The sequence below is a fragment of the Cyprinodon tularosa genome, unplaced genomic scaffold (assembly GCF_016077235.1).
Source record: "Cyprinodon tularosa strain WSP-4 unplaced genomic scaffold, ASM1607723v1 ctg393, whole genome shotgun sequence".
Classification (NCBI taxonomy): Eukaryota; Metazoa; Chordata; class Actinopteri; order Cyprinodontiformes; family Cyprinodontidae; genus Cyprinodon; species Cyprinodon tularosa.
The window spans coordinates 459,793-479,219 of NW_024039111.1; the positions used below are offsets into that span (position 1 = coordinate 459,793).

Sequence of the window (19,427 nt, forward strand, 5' to 3'; positions counted from 1 at the left end):
TCAGCTAAATGGTTGTAAATGTTTAGCATGATTTTTATGTTAAATAACTGTCTTTGTCCCTCTCTTCAACCCTCACCCCTCTCCATATTTTTTTCAGATTATGTCTCTCACAGTGGACATGCACCTACAATGACTATTTATTTATTTATTTTTTATTAAATTTTTTTTTTACAATGACAATTTTAGACCACTTTATTATTTCTAAGTGGGAGAACTTGCAAAATAGCAGGGTGCTGAAATATTTATTTTTTCTCAATGTAAATAAAGTTCGGTTCCTTACTTAGTTGCCTGAATAATTGAGCTCTGGTGTCGTCTGGTTGCGCGAAAACCTAAACATTTGTGGTTGAGTTCAAATTAGTCCTCTAGATTTTTTAATATTACTGAAGAACCTGTTGGTGGCGCTATCAGAAAAGATCAATCACACAATAGGTGTAAAACCTCCTTGATGAAAGAATTGGGTCAGGTCAAAAGAAAACATGAATGTACAGGTAAGCCTTAAATTTATTCATAGTTGCAAGACAAAGAGAGCAGATCTTTCAGTAAACATGGTCTCATTGTGGCAGGAGGCACGCTTTTTTTTCCTATAAAAACTAGTACGATGCACTTTAGATCTGGAACACCACACCTACTCCTGTTAGTAAAGCATCAAGCGTCTTTATGAAGTCAGTGTCATCATGACTCTGTTATGGATCACAGTCTTTATTCTTCATCAAGGATGTAAGTACATTATAATTTAAAGGGTGAAACTATTTTCAGTTTGGCATTAACATTTTATTTGATTCATTAATTTTATCTTTAACCCAGATGCCTTAGTTCCTGTGGTCACTGTTCAGCTTGGTGAACCGGTAACTTTTACCTGTGCTGCTATGGAGAAATTCACATTCAGGACATGGATTCACTGGTACAAGCAGAATTCAGGAGATACTCTGACAATTATTGCAATGCAGAGAAACAAAGTATATCACACTTCTAGCCCAGAATTTCCTTCTTCAAGATTCAAAGCTACAAATGATGATAAAATAAGCAACCTAACAATTCTGAGGACAGTTGAAAAAGACGAGGGAATGTATCACTGTGCTATTTTTGACTGGACAGAGTCTACTTGGATGGGGACATATTTGACAGTAAAAGGTAAATGTGAGACCTCATTATTGCAATGTTTTGAAATATTTTGGGTCCTAAACCCCAAAATGCTCTTTAGCTCCTGCTCTCTTGTGAACAAGCTAAGCACAAAAGACAATTTCCCTATTCAGGAACCATAGAGTAATTTTTCCTTTCGGTCTGAAAATGTCAATTACATTTAACCTATCAGACATCATAGCTTTGAAATATAAACTTACAATTTTTTTCAGGAAACTCAAAGAAGTCATCCAGCTACACTGTTGTTCAGCAGTCAACAGTATCACAGTTTTCTCGTCCAGAAGACTCAGAGACTCTGCAGTGTTCAGTTCTCTCTGAGTCAGAGAACAATTCATGTTCAGAAGATCTCAGCATGTTCTGGTTCAAAGCTGGATCCAACAGACCCTATCCAAATATCATCTACACTGATAGTAAAAGAGCTGATAACTGTGAGAAAAGTCCAAACACCCGAACAAAATGTATCTATAACTTCCCCAAGAACATCAGCTCCTCTGATCCTGGGACTTACTACTGTGCTGTGGCTACATGTGGAGAAATCTTATTAGGAAATGTAATCATAGAGGATGGAGGTATTATACACATATTGAGAAATATGCACAACAATAAATGATTATCTCAATGGCTAGGAGATGCTCATGTTTCTCTCTTTTTCTTTTCTAGGTCAAACACCACCCTACAAAATTATGATTCTGCTAATCACAATAATCATTATGACCTTTTCTCTGACTGTAAACATAATTTTGATCTGTTGCCAAACGCACGACAAAGAAGGTCAACTCATCAAAGGTAAGTGTTATTGACTGAACAATATTCAATTTTTATTCCACTTGAAATGTTGGTATTTATAGAAGAAAGTAACAACCTCTCTTCATATTTTGCTTTTAAATATGAGCCATCTGACATTTGATAAATCATTTAAAATAAAATGTTATCAATAATACATTTGGCTGTTTGTTCTAAATGTGCAGAAAGTTCCTCAGAAGAAGAAAGGAAAAAGTTCAACCAACAAAGAGATGAAATTGTATGTAGTGATACCCCCCCCAAAACATCACAAATGTATTATTTCAGTAAATTTGATACTGAAGGCTTTAGTTTCTATAATTTTAAATGAAATGTATTTCTTTTCACAGCCTGAGGACAGGATCTGGTCTACTGTGCATTACATTTTCTTGAAGGAAAGATGCCTAGAGGAAAAAAGAAGAGGAAACTGAAGATTAAAAAAATCAGTTTGAATGAATGTCGAGATTAAATCTGTACTTTTTCCCAAAAATAACGCCTTTCTCCTTGTCTTATTACAGCTTTGGTTTTTTTGCTTTTTTTATTTTTATTTTTTACAAATTGTTAATTTTAGAAAAATAATGTTATATACTGTATGTCACAGGCTGTAGCAACCAAGCCTATCCAGTGCTGTTTTCAGTTATTTACAGATCCTGAAAGTAAGCTTTCTAACGAGGTGAAACTTATGAAAATTGAATAGGACATGTATATTTCAATGCTGGAACTCTACAAAGAGCATTAAGTTAAAAAACCAGACCATGAAAATTTAAACACTATAATTTAAAACAATGAAAAATCAAACATAGAAAAGTTGAACAAAGAAAATGTACACTTTGAAATTTTAAACAACAAAAATAAACAGACAATTTCACTGACTCTGAAAGGTTAAAATTATGAAGGGGGGGGGGTTGACTATTTTTCAGTGTGATCACTCAACAAATCTGAATAACTGACACAAAGACATAACACAAATAAACTAAGAATACACAAATAAAATGAGAACACATGAATAAAAGAAAGAATACATGAATAATGATCTGGCCCCGATAGATGGGCTAAACCATATATGTAGCAGAGGGAGAGGATGGATAAAATAGATGGTAATTAGATAACTGGGAGGGAACAGCAGGTTAATCAGAGTAATCAGATCTACCGGCACGGCGATCATGACACACTTAGTTTGCACATATCTGCAGAAAAAAGTGAGCGAGGCAGGAAAAATTACACTTCCTCCTGTCTTTCAAGTATCACAGAGTGCAAATTGTTGTGTAAATATGCTTCTGAGGTGATGCCACCTGAGGTCCGTTTTACAAAGCGGGTTTACTAAAAACTCTTAAGTTTTCTAAACCCGAAATATTGGAAACTTTGAGTTTTTCTACTTTACAAAGAGAATTTCCTTAACCTCTGTTTCAGTCACCATATGAACATTCTCCACAAAGCTAACCTGGTTGGCAGGGGCGGATTTAGGAAATTTGGGGCCCTAGACAAAGACAGGCATGGGGCCTTCTGAATTGAGAAGACAACACATAAAACAGACCCATTATACAGATACAGAAATTCTAATAGAACAGACGTACATTATTTGTTATACATTTTGTCCCTGGCTAAAACCATTCTCATTTAGTTGATAGCTTCTTCCTGTGCAAATACCACAGTCTTTTTTTTCACTGTAGACAAGCCATGATTTGCTTATCTGTTCTCGGGTTTTTTTATTAGAATAAAATAATAGCTGGAAACAACTCTGCGCCCATCTTTATTTCTTGGAAAGATCCTGTCCTTAACCTGGTGTGGTCTTTTCTGTAGTAGCAGTGTGCATGATCAGACAGCTGCTTTGGCCAGAGTGCTGGATTATCTTTGAGAAGTACACTGCTTACTGTCTGAGTGGAGGATGCTGGATTCTTGCAGTCTGGTGGAACTTCAAGCTCAGTGGAAACCTTGTACCCCCAAAATGACAATTTAAAGTTATTGTGGAGAATTTTCACAAATTTATTGAAAGACCTGCCCTCTCCACTTAAAAAAAATACACCTGCGAGAGCATGCACGAGCCCAACTTTTAAACAGAACGCTCTGTTTAAAAGTTGCTGTTCTCATAGCTCATACAAGCTTACTGTGCCCAAATATCCGCCTAAATCCATCAATCACTATATAGAGCAGGCACTATACTGTATAGTGAACTCAGTCAACTTACCTTTTCGGAAAGACCACTGCATGGTGTCTGCACAATCTTTGCTATTAGTTGCTGCTGTCAGGTAGAGGCAGCCTGTGGTGACAGCGTGCCGCTGTGACCCCATAATGCTTTGTAAAAAGAGAGCCCTGCGCACAAAGCTGTTAGGGTCCTGTTTGTGGGGTTTGTTTGTGTTTTCTTTGTGTTTCTCCTTCCACCACTAGATGGTGCCCCTTCCCCGTTTGGGCCTCCTCTCACACCTGCAGCTCGTTGGGTCATCACCAGAGGAGTATTTGAGCAGCGGACTGTCACCACCTCAACGCCAGAGTGTTTGCCAGTATTGGGTACTCTAGTCAAACTGAGCCTAACCATTGTGCCTATTTCCCTCTGAGTCTAAGTTTGCCTTTTCGTCCTTTGTGTTCTCTGGTAGGATAACCCTCCTAATCCGCTGGATAAGCCTGGTCCTTCTTTCCCCTTGGAAGGAAATATTCGTGTCTCTCTGAGCAAGGGGTAACCTTTGCCTGATCCGTTCAATCCCACGTTTGGAAAACACGGCGCCATCCGCTCCATTGTTCCTCTGGACCCAACGCTAGTCTGCCTGTCCGCCCTCCAACGAGTTCAACCACCTCCGGTCATACACCCCACAAACTGGACCCAGGGAGAAACCAAGAACCCCCATTATTGTTTCCGGTTACAGTTCACCTGACCGCAAGATTATCCCCTGCAGAGATTCCCCAACTGTTGGTCTCTCTGAGAACCTCTTTAGTTGTCTTCCCCTAGAGCTGAGATAACGCAGCCAGGTCGCTGTAAGGACCTCCTTAGTTTAGTCTTTGCCCCATTGTGAATCCCCTAGTTTAGCCTCTCTGAGTTTCTTGTCTTTTGTCTCTCTGGTTACCTTACAGTCAACAAACTGGTTATCTTTACACTTCCTGGAGTGGTGTTCTGCATGTGGGCAAACATTTAGGATCCCATCATGACAAAAGCATTCTGGGATACATCTGCTTCTTCTGATGCCTCTCTTTTCTTCTACTACACTTCGTAGACCCTTTTTCTCTTACAACTCTAGGTCATTTTCAAAGAACCACGGTGAGAAATGTGAGCTTCAATGACTGTCTGAAACTGTGACTTCTCACACATATATGCCTGAAAGTGAGCATGTGCAAAAAAAAAAAAAAAATGGGGCTAATGGGATAAGCATAAAAGGACAGCCTTGTGCAAACATATCACCAGAAGGGTTGACAATTAGGAGGAGCTCTTATTTAGATGATCCACCGAGAAACCAAAGATTGTCCTGTGTGCTTTTAATGTATAAACTTTGCAATAAACTGAACAACTTGTGATGGGTGACTTATCAAGCCAGAACTCCTTAAAAAAAAAAATCATCTTCAGCTGGAAAATTAATTATGAAACAAAACAAAAATAAGATGCATGTCACAGGAAAGACCAGTGATGCTACAAATATGGCAATTGCTTAAACTACTGAAAAGAAAAAAATGTATTAATTTATAATTAACTCTTCCCTTATCATCCACAGCGGTACACAATTACACACATTAAAGAAATGTTAATACAAAGCTGCAATGCACTGAAGTTGGTAATAACTTTCTAATGTTTTTCAAATGTGTAACTTAACTATTTAAGGACTAAAAGACCAAAATGACCTGCCAACACTACCTGTAAAACCTATGGGTGATTTTAAAAAGGACACCCAAAAGCCTAAGGTTTTCCAGAAATTCAACATGAAAAAAAAAAACAAAAACAAAAAAAAAATTAAAAACCTTAATAATTGATTTCTGGTCGTTTGTAGCAAATACAAACAAAATTCAATAAATACTTATCAATTAGGGTGACGTCTTTTTCTATGGTTTAATTCTCACTAGTTGTTCATCTCCACACGTCGGATCCCCCCAAAAGTTATCAAAGTGGACACTGAGTTTGCTGCCGATTTTGGGCTGCTTTTGGTGCTAGCCACTGCTGCAATGAAGAAGCCGAAACCATTTACTTTCAGTAACTTTGAAAGAAGCTTTCTACTTTCCTCCATCTTTCTCCCCTTTTCAGCAGAGCTAAGGTAGCTTCTTTTCATCTTTCTTTTCTCTTCTTCTCTTCTCTGCTCATCTCGTCATGTGTTTGGACCTTTCTTCACATTCACAGAAAATAGATTGATCCAGTGTGATGGACAGTGAAGCTGGGGCCCCAAGACACACTTGATGTCATAAGCACTCTGATGACATTTTAGTGAAAGGAGTTTTATCAAAAACATAATTAATGTGCACAAATAAGTAATTGCATGTTGTTGCATAATTCTATGAACCATACATGTAAAAGGAGTTTTATTGGGCCCTAGGCAATTGCCTAGTTTTGCCTAATGATAAATGCGCCCCTGCTGGTTATATTTTAATATACAATGTGATTAAATACATCATAAAGACATCATAAAGACAGCTATAATAGAAATGGGCACATTCTCTCAATCCAAAATCGATGATGATGAAAAGGAAGTTGGTGGGATTATTCAGTATGTTTTGACATGATGACTTAAATAGTGGTAGGTTGGTCTCATACTTGTTAAATGTTGGTTGTATTTACCATTAGTGTGCAGTAATTGCTTACTTACCTAAGCATTATCTAATTAATGGCTGTAAAACGACCATAAGTCTAATATGGACTCCAGAGATCCAGAAACTCCAGTTAGGCTGCATGAGCTCTTTGGGTAACATTACAGAGACCAGGCTCCAACAGTATTATGTAATAATAATATATAAACTAACACACAGCTTGGCGAATACCAGGCTATAATTATAGCAGGACACGTGGTACTAAGATTCTGGACCCACCAGCTGACTAAATGGTGATGCTTCAACATACTTTTATGCCATACTTTTCAAAAAACAACAGAAATAAAGGAGAAAGAGGAGAGAGGGAGAAAGGGGTGCAATACTTGACCCAGTTTTTCAAGAAAGCTTTGTTACCTGAATAGTTAAAATTAACTATAGATTATTAGCATGTTGAGTAAAATAAGCTTGCTATCATTTGGCTAAAACTACTAAGTTAATCCATTTTATGAGCCTTTTGTGTGTCTGTAACAAACACAAAGGCCAAACAAGGTTCACAGTCCTGAGAATTTATCTTTACAAATCAGACCGGGCAACAGGAAAATGACAAATTCCTCAAAGGGTTAATATCAGCTAAATGGTTGTAAATGTTTAGCATGAATTTTATGTTAAATAACTGTCTTTGTCCCTCTCTTCAACCCTCACCCCTCTCCATATTTTTTTCAGATTGTGTCTCTCACAGTGGACATGCACCTACAATGACAATTTATTTATTTTTTATTTTAATCTTTTTTTACAATAACAATTTTAGACCACTCCATTATTTCTAAAAGGGAGAATTTGCAAAATAGCAGGGTGCTGAAATATAATTTTTTTCTCAATGTAAATAAAGTTGGGTTCCTTACTTAGTTGCCTGAATAATTGAGCTCTGGTGTCGTCTGGTGGCGCGAAAACCTAAAAGTTTGTGGTTGAGTTCAAATTAGTCCTCTAGATTTTTTAATATTACTGAAGAACCTGTTGGTGGCGCTATCAGAAAAGATATTTGTGCTAAGTAATGTTTCAATCACACAATAGGTGTAAAACCTCCTTGTTGAAAGAATTGGGTCAGGTTAAAAGAAAACATGAAAGTAAGCCTTAAATTCATTCATAGTTGCAAGACAAAGAGAAAGAGCAGATCTTTCAGTAAACATGGTCTCATTGTTGCAGGAGGCACGCTTTTTTTTCTATAAAACCCCCCAGAAAAACTAGTACGATGCACTTTAGATCTGGATCGCCACACCTACTCCTGTTAGTAAAGCATCAAATGTCTTTATGAAGTCAGTGTCATCATGACTCTGTTATGGATCACAGTCTTTATTCTTCATCAAGGCTGTAAGTACATTATAATTTAGAGGGTGAAACTATTTTCAGTTTGGCATTAACATTTTATTTGATTCATGGATTTTATCTTTAACCCAGATGCCTTAGTTCCTGTGGTCACTGTTCCGCTTGGCGAACCTGTAACTTTTACCTGTGCGGCTATGAAGAAATTCACATCCAGAACATGGATTCACTGGTACAAGCAGAATTCTGGAGATACTCTGATAATTATTGCAATGCAGAGAAACAAAGTAGATCACACTTATAGCCCAGAATTTCCTTCTTCAAGATTCAAAGTTACAAATGATGATAAAATAGGCAACCTCACAATTCTGAGGACAGTTGAACAAGACGAGGGAATGTATCACTGTGCTATTATGGACTGGACAGAGTCTACTTGGATGGGGACGTATTTGATAGTAAAAGGTAAATGTGAGACCTCAAAATTGCAATGTTTTGAAATATTTTGGGTCCTAAACCCCAAAATGCTCTTTAGTTCCTTCTGTGTCAGCTCTTGCTCTCTTGCGAACAAGCCAAGCACAAAAGACAATTTCACTATTCAGGCCCTATAAAGTAATATTTCCTTTCTATCTAAAAATGTCTATTACATTTAACCTATCAGACATCATAGCTTTAAAAAATAAACTTAAACTTTTTTTCAGGAAACTCAAAGAAGACATCCAGCTACACTGTTGTTCAGCAGTCAACAGCCTCAGAATTGTCCCGTCCAGAAGACTCAGAGACTCTGCAGTGTTCAGTTCTCTCTGAGTCAGAGAACAATTCATGTTCAGAATATTTCAGCATTTTCTGGTTCAAAGCTGGATCCAACAGATCCTATCCAAATATCATCTACACTGATAGTAAAAGAGCTGATAACTGTGAGAAAATTCCAGACGCCCAAACAAAATGTACCTATAACTTCCCCAAGAACATCAGCTCCTCTGATCCTGGGACTTACTACTGTGCTGTGGCTACATGTGGAGAAATCTTATTTGGAAATGTCATCAGAGAGGAAGGAGGTAATATACACACATTGAGAAATATGCACAATAATAAGTGATTATTTCAAATGCTTGGAGATACTCATGTTTCTTTTTTCTAGGTCAAACATTATGGTACAAACATACGACTTTGCTCATAACAATAACCCTTTTGGCCATTTCTGTGATCGTACATATAATCTTGATCTTCTATCGAACTCAAGCCTTTCCATGTCAAATAGTTAAAGGTAAGTATTATTAACCGAACAATATTAATTTTGTATTCTACTGAAAAGATCTATAGATCTATAGAAGAAAGTAACAACCTGAGTTTATGTTACGCTTTAGATATTAGCCATCTGACATGTGAGAGATCATTGAAATGAAATGTTATCATTAATTCCTGTTGCTGTTTGTTTGATAGAAAGCCCCTCAGAAGTGGAACGCAACAACTTGACCCAACAAAGAGATGAAATTGTAGGTACTGATAAAGAAATCACAAAACTATTATTTGAGTAAATTTGCTTGAATTTTGCTTGAATTTCTACAAAAATTAATCAAATACATTTCTCTGCACAGCTTGATAAAGGACAGGATCTGAGTTACTCTGCATTACATTTTTCTGGAGGGAAAATACCTAGAGGAACCAAGAAGAGGGAACTGAAGACAGAAGAAATGGTGTATTCAGAAGTCAGACCATCAGGTTAAATGGATGTTGAGATGAAACCATTAATTTTTCCATTAGTCTTCCCAACTTTTTCCCTTTTTTTAGAGAAATAATTTTACATATGTCAGAGGTCATTGCAAGACCAGAACCATGTCTATTCAGGACCATTTACAGTTATTTATAGATCCTGAAAGAATGGAGTCTAAGCTTTCAAATAATGTCAAACTTATGAACAATGAAGAATATATTACTATTTGAATGTTGGCATTCAATTCATTCAGGGACCAAAGGAAATTTGACTGGGGGTTGAATATGGCTGGAGATAAACTCACGTTTGAGGGGGCTGTTGTTAATCCTTGTATCCAGTTTGTGGGGAATTAATCCAGAGGAGACGGAACTCGTTTGAGAGCGGACAGCCAGACATACGTTGGACCCAGAGGAGTAAAGGAGCGGACTGTCACTTGGTTTTCCGATGAGAACTTGAGCGGATCTTGTGGAGGTTTACCACTGCTCAGTGTGTACTCAGTAATCCTTCCAGGGGGAGAAGGTCCAGGTTATCCAGTTACACAGGAAAGGCTACTTGCCGAAGAGCAAAGACAAAAACAAGAGTAGACTCAGAGAAACAAAGCTTCAGTTAGGCTCTGCTAATCTCAGCTTGGCTAGAGTACCCAAAACTGGCAAACACTCTGGTATCAAGGTAGTGACAGGCTGCTGCTCAAATACTCCTCCAGTAATGATCCAACGAGCCGCAGGTGTGCAGGGAGGCCCAACGAGGAACAGGGTACCACCTGGTGGTGGAGAGAGGAAAACATAAAAACAACCCACACAAACTGGTTCCTAACACATCTGAAGCCAGCTGTGTAGCAAAAGTTGCTAATTTTAGTACATTTGCATACCATACCTCCCTCAGATGTACTTACAAAGAGAAGCTTCATGTCAACAAAATGCACTATTTTTCTATGTAAAGGTAATTTACAGCAACTTATTGCAAAATTTGTGTGACATATGTGCGTTTCACAGACAGGAATTTTTTTAGATGTTCAAATTTTTTTACCACAAAATTAAAAGCAAGACATTCAAACTAATCAACAAACTTTACCACTTAAAGTGTTTTACCTTTGGATTTTTTTGTAGTCTGCAACTTGCATCATGATTGCAATTTAATCTAAAATTAACATTAACATCGGTTAAGTTTTTAATTGACATAATGTAACCTGTCAATGTATTCTGGACTTTTGTCAGCAACTGACCAACCGGTGATCACGATTTGTCCTTTAGTAAAATGTCCCTCCCCTACAGGAGCAATTGTGTCTCTCTCTTTTGTCAACATTTCAGGATTTTGCATTTGAAAGGAATAGCAGACATGGGAATTTTGTTAAAAATACATTTTATGAAATGCTCAATATTTAAAAAAATAATGCAATTCAGACATGCTTATACCTTGAAGTATGTACTGGGTAGAACACAGTTCATTTTATTTCCAAAACCGAAAATGGAGTCTTAAAGAGTATACAGATAATTCTTTGTTATTTTGCCATAATTGTTTGCTTATTTCAGCTTGGAAAAAGCCTGCTTTCCCTGACTGACAACAAACATGTGAAAATAAATGTCATCAAGGACAATATGCTGCTATGGGTTGCAAATGAGACACAGCCATTCATGTGGTAATAACATGCTTAAGTTTTTCCCCCTTTTACTTATATACTACTTTATCTTCCACTATTCACAACTTGAAATGACATCTGTGTCCTTTATTATTCTTCCTCTACCTGTGCAAAGAGTGAAGTTTAGTTTGAATTGTTTTTGTTACTTCTTTGAAATTACTTTAATTATCTGATACATCATTAAAATACATGATTTTGTAGGAAAAAATGCTGCCCATTGTTTTTTATTGTGTCACATTTACCTATATTTTATAAAACCCCATCCCCACATCCATCCCCCAGAGCAAAATAAACATACTCGCTACTTAAATAAATGGCTCATAAATACAAATTGCCCCCAAAATAATGGCTTGAAATTGAAAATAGTCAGTCAAAAAATGTAACAAATACATGCAATATCTCCAAGGTAAGGAAAATCCTCTCACACGATGATTTGGAGAGAATCATCCATGCTTTCATTTCTTCAAGACTGGATTACTGTAACAGCCTGTTTACCTGTCTGAGCAAGAAGGAGCTGGGTCGCCTACAAATTGTCCAGAACTCTGCTGCAAGACTCCTGACCCGTAAAAATAGGACAGCCCATGTTAATCCTCTCCTGCAGTCCCTACATTGGCTTCCTGTTGCTTCCAGGATAAATTTTAAAATCCTGGTTCTTACCTTCAGGGCCCTCCATGGACAGGTGCCTGGCTACATGACAGGTCTGATCCAGCCGTATACGTCGGTCCGTAGCCTAAGGTCTTCAGGTCAAAACCTGCTTATGGTTCCTCGGACCCGTTTTAAAACCCGAGGAGACCGGTCCTTTAAAGCGGCGGCACCCCATCTCTGAAATGAACTCCCCCTGTCCCTCCGCTCTCTGGACACGGTGGATATCTTTAAAAAGCAGCTAAAAACACACCTGTTTTCCCTTCCAAAGCACATAGCTTATTGTTTTACTCACTTATTTATTTTAGCTTTTATTGCATTTTATCTGTTTTTACTTGTGTTGTTTTTATGTTTTCATGTGAAGCACTTTGTGACTTCATCTGTGAAAAGTGCTATACAAATAAAGTTTACTTACTTACTTACTTACTTACTATACACATACAGAAATTTTACACAAATGAGTAATTAAGCCAGTCATCAGTGCCAAGACCGTGACACACGAATGGGATTTTTGCTACTGCGTTGGTTAATTTCCTTGATGAAAGTAGTGATATCTTTGAAAAAGGTCCACTGAACTTGAATTCTCGTGTCTGTGAAGTGAACATTTTGTACTTTGATTGTTATAACTATTCCTACCAATATTTTTCATTCTTTTTTCGCTTAAGTGATCTTCTATATTCAAGTCAAAAATTACTTATATATATTACTCGAATACCAACATTTCCACATTCATACCAGGTATAAAAAGGTACGTTGATAAATACATTTTTAATTTAATTAATTTGCAAATAAATCTGAAATACTATATCTAAGATAAATGGGAATTGTCTACCTAAACCTCTGCAAACTTTTGCTGCTTTAAAACTATTAAGGGACAGTTGCATATTTATGTGGTTTAATTTAGTCCAAGTGAACTATTATCACAGTTTCAAGTAATCCAACTATAAGATGGATAAACTTTAATCTTGACAGGAATTATTCATACCAGTATGTGTGTATTTATGTAATGAGAAAAGTTTTGCCTAATGTGATGGATATTCCATATTAAGATGTGCATATTCATAATGCATCTCCTACTGGTAAGGATGATAAAAAAAAGATTTACTGACTCTGAAATATTAAAATTGTGGAAGTTCTTTCAGAGGAATCCGGCATTCTTTGTTTCACTTCTGTTTAATGCTATACCCCTTATATCCACCCAGCAAGACATGAGGTAAAGGTTTACTCATCATTAGGATCATGATGAGGGGCAGAGAGTTGAGAGATTTTCATCTGAGCCCTAGTCTGTCAGCTTCTAGGTGGATTTGCATTGTGAGGTTAAAATATCTGGTCCTTTAATTTAGTCAAATAGAAAGTACTTAATCTTAAGTAGTTAACCACATTAAAAGTCTCTTTGATCTCATTGAGTCTCATTGCTTAGTAAAGATCTTGGTAAAGATTGCTATACCGACTCCAATGTTCAAAGGAGACCAACCAAATGTAGTAAAATGTTCTTAAGCGAAATTTAAATCTAGAAGACTCTTATCAGCTTCACCTGAACCACCTTCGATGTCCCTCGTTCATTTTCAGCCAATAAACGTTGAGACCACACCTCTTCTGAAGCGAATAATCTTTTGAGATGCTCATGATTTTGCTCCTGCCCTAGCTTCTCTCCCACATGCAAGCAAACTTTCACCAACCTCCACCCCATCTCCTCCCTCCCTCACTCTATTCTCAGTCCCACTCCCCCTCTGGCTTATTACACTACCAGTTTTAGAACCCTGGGGAAAGACTACTTTAATGATTTTCCTAGGTGACTCATTCAAGCATATGTCAATTCTCAGCATCAAAGTTGACTTATGATCTCTCTGACTGTGTGATACGGTTGGGTGGTCTGATTGGAGTGCCTTAGGGGGGCACATGTTTTTGTTTCTTGCTGTATAAATAAACTGAAATGAATTGAATAAAACATTCCTAATTGCAGGATTCCCTATGTGAGTCTGTCCAGGTTGAATCGTTGGTATTGTTATTGCTATGTTTTTTAGTAATTCCTTTGCTTAAGATTTTAGAACCAGAAACCAGAAGCCCTTCCTCCTCCTGAGTGTCAGTTAGTAGTACCCTGGAGACATTTGACACTGGTGGGGAACAATTTAAACCCCATTGTGTGATGCACTAATTTCTGAGCTGTTTATACGGTGATGATGCGCTGATTGCAATACTGTTTATGTGCCAATGGAGATGCTGTTGAATTACTGATAAAGTGCTAAATATAAGTCCCTGCAAAAAGCTTAAAGAGTGTGTGGAAAAGCCTAGCCGGCAAAAGTGTAGAGAGGGTGCCGACTGCACATACCTTGCAAAAGGCGAAGGGATGGTGTGGACCGGCCGTTCCTAGAGAGAGAGGTGCTGACCAGCTAAGCTTGAAAAGATGTGTAAAGTTGAGAGACATAGACATAGAGAGGATGCCGATTGGCCATGCCCTGCAAAAGTCAAAGAGATGGTGCCGACCGGCTGTTAGAGGGTATGGTCGGATCATGCCTGCAAAGGGGGTAGAGATTGTGTGGACTGAGGGCCTGCTAAGGCATGAAGAAATAAGCAGGAGATAAGTAAGCTATCTTAAGTACAGGAAGTGAGGAGATGGGGAAGACTTACCACCACCAATCAGTTCCTGAATGTGCTTACTTCAAGGTTAAGAGAGCGTTGAGCCACTTAATAAAGAGAAGAGATCAGCACTGGCAAGTTTTAGAGGTGATGTTGTAAAAATAACTTGGGTGCAGCTGACGTGCTGCCCCTATTCTAAATGAATGACCCTGAAGAATGTCTATGGGGAAGATTGCAAGGGTTACGATTAATCTGAGTGTTTAAGGAAACTTGAAGAGGACAGTGAGGGGGCATAGGGCCATTTATATCGGTGACTGAGATGATGCTGTCATGGTCTTGGTTCTGCTGTTCTTTTCTTTGCTCCTTGTTTTCTAGATTTATTGGCCTAATTCCAGTTTTGTTGTATTTCTAGATTTATATTAGTTCTCATGTTTTTCTGTTGTCCTCTTTTGCCCTCTTGTGTGTGTGTATGTTCCTTTCCCCTTGGCTCCCTCGTTGTCTCCTCTCACACCTGTGCCTTGTCTGCTCGTTAGCCCTCCCTTTGTCTCTCTCTCCTATATATTTTCTCTCTCTCCTTTGTCTCTCCCTCCCCTCTGCTCTCACTCTTTGTTGGTTCCTTGTCTTTGCTGTCCTCCCATGCTGTTGTCCACGTTCCTCGTCTCTCCCTGGCTCCTCGTGTTTGGTTTTCCCCAGATGTCTCCATAGTTCTGGTTTGCTTTTGATTATTAGTTGGATTTTTGCATTCCTGCCTTTGTTGCTGTTTTTGCCCCATTAAACTACCCAGAAATCTCCTCAGCCTGTCTGCCTCTGCATTTGGGTCCTCCAAACCACAACTAAACCCTGACAATAGGAACCAACCACAATGGACCCAGCAGAGCCCAGTCTGGACACCCTGAGGGATTTTTTCCTGAAGCTGGGAAAGGCTCTGGATACTATTGCCAGTCTCAGCCCGCCTGAGGAGAGGGTGAGTGCAGCTGGCCAACTAAGGCAAATTCTCACAAACTCCAAACTCATTTCTCCCCCAGTGCTGTCTGAACTGTTTGAAGAGTTGGAGTGGAACCACCAAGCAGCCAGCGCCCAACTCTTCAACAGTCCTCCACCACCCAAACCATCACTTCACCTCCTTCCAACTCTGCTCTCTATCGCCTCCAGTCCGGGTTCCTCCACCTTCACCAGCTGTTGGTCCCCCCATGCCGTCTGCCTCCTCCGGGCGTAAGCGCCGCCGGGGGAAGAAATCCATTCCCTCTCCGGCGGGTCAGCCTGACGCCTCCACTCCCTCTCCGGCGGGTCAGCCTGACGCCTCCACTCCCTCTCCGGCGAGTCAGCCTGGCGCCTCCACTCCCTCTCCGGCGGGTCAGCCTGGCGCCTCCACTCCCTCTCCGGCGGGTCAGCCTGGCGCCTCCACTCCCTCTCCGGCGGGTCAGCCTGGCGCCTCCACTCCCTCTCCGGCGGGTCAGCCTGGCGCCTCCACCCCCTCTCCGGCGGGTCAGCCTGGCGCCACCACTCCCTCTCCGGCGGGTCAGCCTGGCGCCTCCACTCCCTCTCCGGCGGGTCAGCCTGGCGCCACCACTCCCTCTCCGGCGGGTCAGCCTGGCGCCTCCACTCCCTCTCCGGCGGGTCAGCCTGACGCCTCCACTCCCTCTCCGGCGGGTCAGCCTGACGCCTCCACTCCCTCTCCGGCGGGTCAGCCTGACGCCTCCACTCCCTCTCCGGCGGGTCAGCCTGACGCCTCCACTCCCTCTCCGGCGGGTCAGCCTGACGCCTCCACTCCCTCTCCGGCGGGTCAGCCTGACGCCTCCACTCCCTCTCCGGCGGGTCAGCCTGACGCCTGCTTCAATCCCACTCTTCTTCAGGTCAGTTTCCCCTATGGCCTTGGCCGTCACCTCCATGATCAGCAGTTAGCTCCTCGAGTTAGAGGTTTAAAGTCAGTCACCATGATTACACCCACTGCAGTCAGAGCACCACATATTGAGGAGTCAGAGTTATGGGGCTACTTTTATGGGCAAAGGGAGGATCTATTCCCTTTCCTTCCACCTCCATCAGTTCCCTGTCAGCCAGCACATCCCAAGCCCTTTAGCGGGCCGGTTTACCTAGCTCCAGAGCCCTTTAGCGGGCCGGTTTACCTAGCTCCAGAGCCCATTAGAGGGCCAGTTTCCCCAGCTCCAGAGCCCATTAGAGGGCCGGTTTCCCCAGCTCCAGAGCCCATTGACGGGCCAGTTTCCCTAGCTCCGGAGCCCATTGACGGGCCAGTTTCCCTAGCTCCGGAGCCCGTTGACGGGCCAGTTTCCCTAGCTCCAGAGCCCATTGACGTTCCAGTTTCCCTAGCTCCAGAGCCCATTGACGGGCCAGTTTCCCTAGCTCCAGAGCCCATTGACGGGCCAGTTTCCCTAGCTCCAGAGCCCATTGACGGGCCAGTTTCCCTAGCTCCAGAGCCCATTGACGGGCCAGTTTCCCTAGCTCCAGAGCCCATTGACGGGCCAGTTTCCCTAGCTCCAGAGCCCATTGACGGGCCAGTTTCACTAGCTCCAGAGCCCAGTAGAGGGCCAGATTCCCTAGCTCCAGAGCCCAGTAGAGGGCCAGATTCCCTAGCTCCAGAGCCCAGTAGAGGGCCAGATTCCCTAGCTCCAGTGCCCAGTAGAGGGCCAGATTCCCTAGCTCCAGTGCCCAGTAGAGGGCCAGGTTCCCTAGCTCCAGTGCCCAGTAGAGGGCCAGGTTCCCTAGCTCCAGTGCCCAGTAGAGGGCCAGATTCCCTAGCTCCAGTGCCCATTAGTGGGGGGGTTTCCCCAGTACCAGAGACTCCTGAGCCCATTAGTGGGCCGTTTAGCCTAGCGCCTGAGACCCCTGAGCCCGTTCAGAGTCATCCTGATTTCCCTGAGCAGACTACTAAAAGGCTCTCTGAAATAAGGCTAAGCAGGCGCTCCAAGCCTCCACGGCCCCTCAGCGGGCGCTCCAGGCCTCCACGGCCCCTCAGCGGGCGCTCCAGGCCTCCACGGCCCCTCAGCGGGCGCTCCAAGCCTCCACGGCCCCTCAGGGGGCGCTCCAAGCCTCCACGGCCCCTCAGGGGGCGCTCCAAGCCTCCACGGCCCCTCAGGGGGCGCTCCAAGCCTCCACGGCCCCTCAGGGGGCACTCCAGGCCCCCTCTGAGGCTGTTCCTGTGCCGCAGTCGGCGGCCCCCTCTGAGGCTGTTCCTGTGCCGCAGTCGGCGGCCCCCTCTGAGGCTGTTCCTGTGCCGCAGTCGGCGGCCCCCTCTGAGGCTGTTCCTGTGCCGCAGTCGGCGGCCCCCTCTGAGGCTGTTCCTGTGCCGCAGTCGGCGGCCCCCTCTGAGGCTGTTCCTGTGCCGCAGTCGGCGGCCCCCTCTGAGGCTGTTCCTGTGCCGCAGTCGGCGACCTCCAGAGACCCTCCTTCGTCAGAGACGGCGTCGCCGCCGGCCTCCTCCAGAGACCCTCCTTCGTCAGAGACGGCGTCGCCGCCGGCCTCCTCCAGAGGCCCTCCTTCGTCAGAGACGGCGTCGCCGCCGGCCTCCTCCAGAGGCCCTCCTCCTTCAGAGACGGCGTCGCCGCCGGCCTCCTCCAGAGGTCCTCCTCCTTCAGAGACGGCGTCGCCGCCGGCCTCCTCCAGAGGTCCTCCTCCTTCAGAGACGGCGTCGCCGCCGGCCCCCTCCAGAGAGCCTCCTCCTTCAGAGACGGCGTCGCCGCCGGCCTCCTCCAGAGAGCCTCCTTCGTCAGAGACGGCGTCGCCGTCGACGTCCTCCTGAGCTTCTTCCTGGCCTCGGGCCACACGGCCGCCCTCCAGAGACTTTGTTTGCCCTCGCCCACCTTGGGTGGGTTGTTTTGGTTTTTGTTTGGACTCTGCGTTTGGTTTTGTATTTCGTGCCCTCCTTCCTGGTTCCCCCTCCGCCCACCCAGGGTGGGTTATTTTTTGTTTCTGGACATTTTGGGCGTCTGGGATCCGCCCTTAAGTGGGGGGCACTGTCATGGTCTTGGTTCTGCTGTTCTTTTCTTTGCTCCTTGTTTTCTAGATTTATTGGCCTAATTCCAGTTTTGTTGTATTTCTAGATTTATATTAGTTCTCATGTTTTTCTGTTGTCCTCTTTTGCCCTCTTGTGTGTGTGTATGTTCCTTTCCCCTTGGCTCCCTCGTTGTCTCCTCTCACACCTGTGCCTTGTCTGCTCGTTAGCCCTCCCTTTGTCTCTCTCTCCTATATATTTTCTCTCTCTCCTTTGTCTCTCCCTCCCCTCTGCTCTCACTCTTTGTTGGTTCCTTGTCTTTGCTGTCCTCCCATGCTGTTGTCCACGTTCCTCGTCTCTCCCTGGCTCCTCGTGTTTGGTTTTCCCCAGATGTCTCCATAGTTCTGGTTTGCTTTTGATTATTAGTTGGATTTTTGCATTCCTGCCTTTGTTGCTGTTTTTGCCCCATTAAACTACCCAGAAATCTCCTCAGCCTGTCTGCCTCTGCATTTGGGTCCTCCAAACCACAACTAAACCCTGACAGATGCATGCACCTTTTCCCTGAAATGTTAGGGACAGAATCAGAATCAGAAATATTATAATAATCCCAGAGGGAAATTACTTAAAAATTGTTGACAAGCAGATCAAAAATAATAATACTTTAACTATTAATCTCACATTGGAGAAATTCATCTCCGCATTTGACCCATCCCCTTGGGAAGCAGTGGGCTGCCATCATGGGATGCCCGGAATAGCAGTGTGGAGTGAAGGGTTTTGCTCAGGGACCCAGAGCGGCAGTCCATGGGAGTTGGGCTTGCACTTCTGGATTCCAAGCGCAATGCCCTAACAACCAGGCTGCACTCCCCCTCTACTGAATGATTTAATGTAATGTTGAATCTCTGAGAGATAGAAGGGGGGCAGGAAATTGTAACTGCTTCCAAAGGAAATACACCACAGAG

General features: G+C 42.6%; 1 protein-coding gene across 3 annotated transcripts; it reads left to right on the top strand.

Moving 5' to 3' along the window:
• The first annotated feature begins 615 nt into the window (after positions 1 to 615).
• Positions 616 to 11,464, top strand: LOC119791520. 3 transcript variants are annotated; one of them, XM_038297668.1, is made up of 6 exons: positions 616 to 717; positions 8,092 to 8,418; positions 8,655 to 9,011; positions 9,095 to 9,220; positions 9,397 to 9,449; positions 9,552 to 11,464. In XM_038297668.1, the coding sequence occupies exons 1-6, from the start codon at positions 675 to 677 to the stop codon at positions 9,678 to 9,680; spliced, it is 1,035 nt and encodes a 344-aa protein (XP_038153596.1). In that variant the 5' UTR covers positions 616 to 674; the 3' UTR covers positions 9,681 to 11,464. The 3 variants fall into 3 exon arrangements, with proteins under 3 accessions (XP_038153596.1, XP_038153595.1, XP_038153597.1); XM_038297667.1 differs by lacking the exon at positions 616 to 717 and adding an exon at positions 7,838 to 8,004; XM_038297669.1 differs by lacking the exon at positions 616 to 717 and adding an exon at positions 7,838 to 8,004 and having other exon boundaries at positions 9,197 to 9,220.
• Positions 11,465 to 19,427: the final 7,963 nt, after the last annotated feature.

Excerpts from the sequence above, each read along its gene's own strand:
- LOC119791520 (XM_038297668.1), top strand. The coding sequence starts at position 675 with ATGACTCTGTTATGGATCACAGTCTTTATTCTTCATCAAGGAT. Across the intron at positions 9,012-9,094 it reads TGTCATCAGAGAGGAAGGAG|GTCAAACATTATGGTACAAA; the intron begins GTAATATACACA and ends TCTTTTTTCTAG. Across the intron at positions 9,221-9,396 it reads TCCATGTCAAATAGTTAAAG|AAAGCCCCTCAGAAGTGGAA; the intron begins GTAAGTATTATT and ends TTTGTTTGATAG.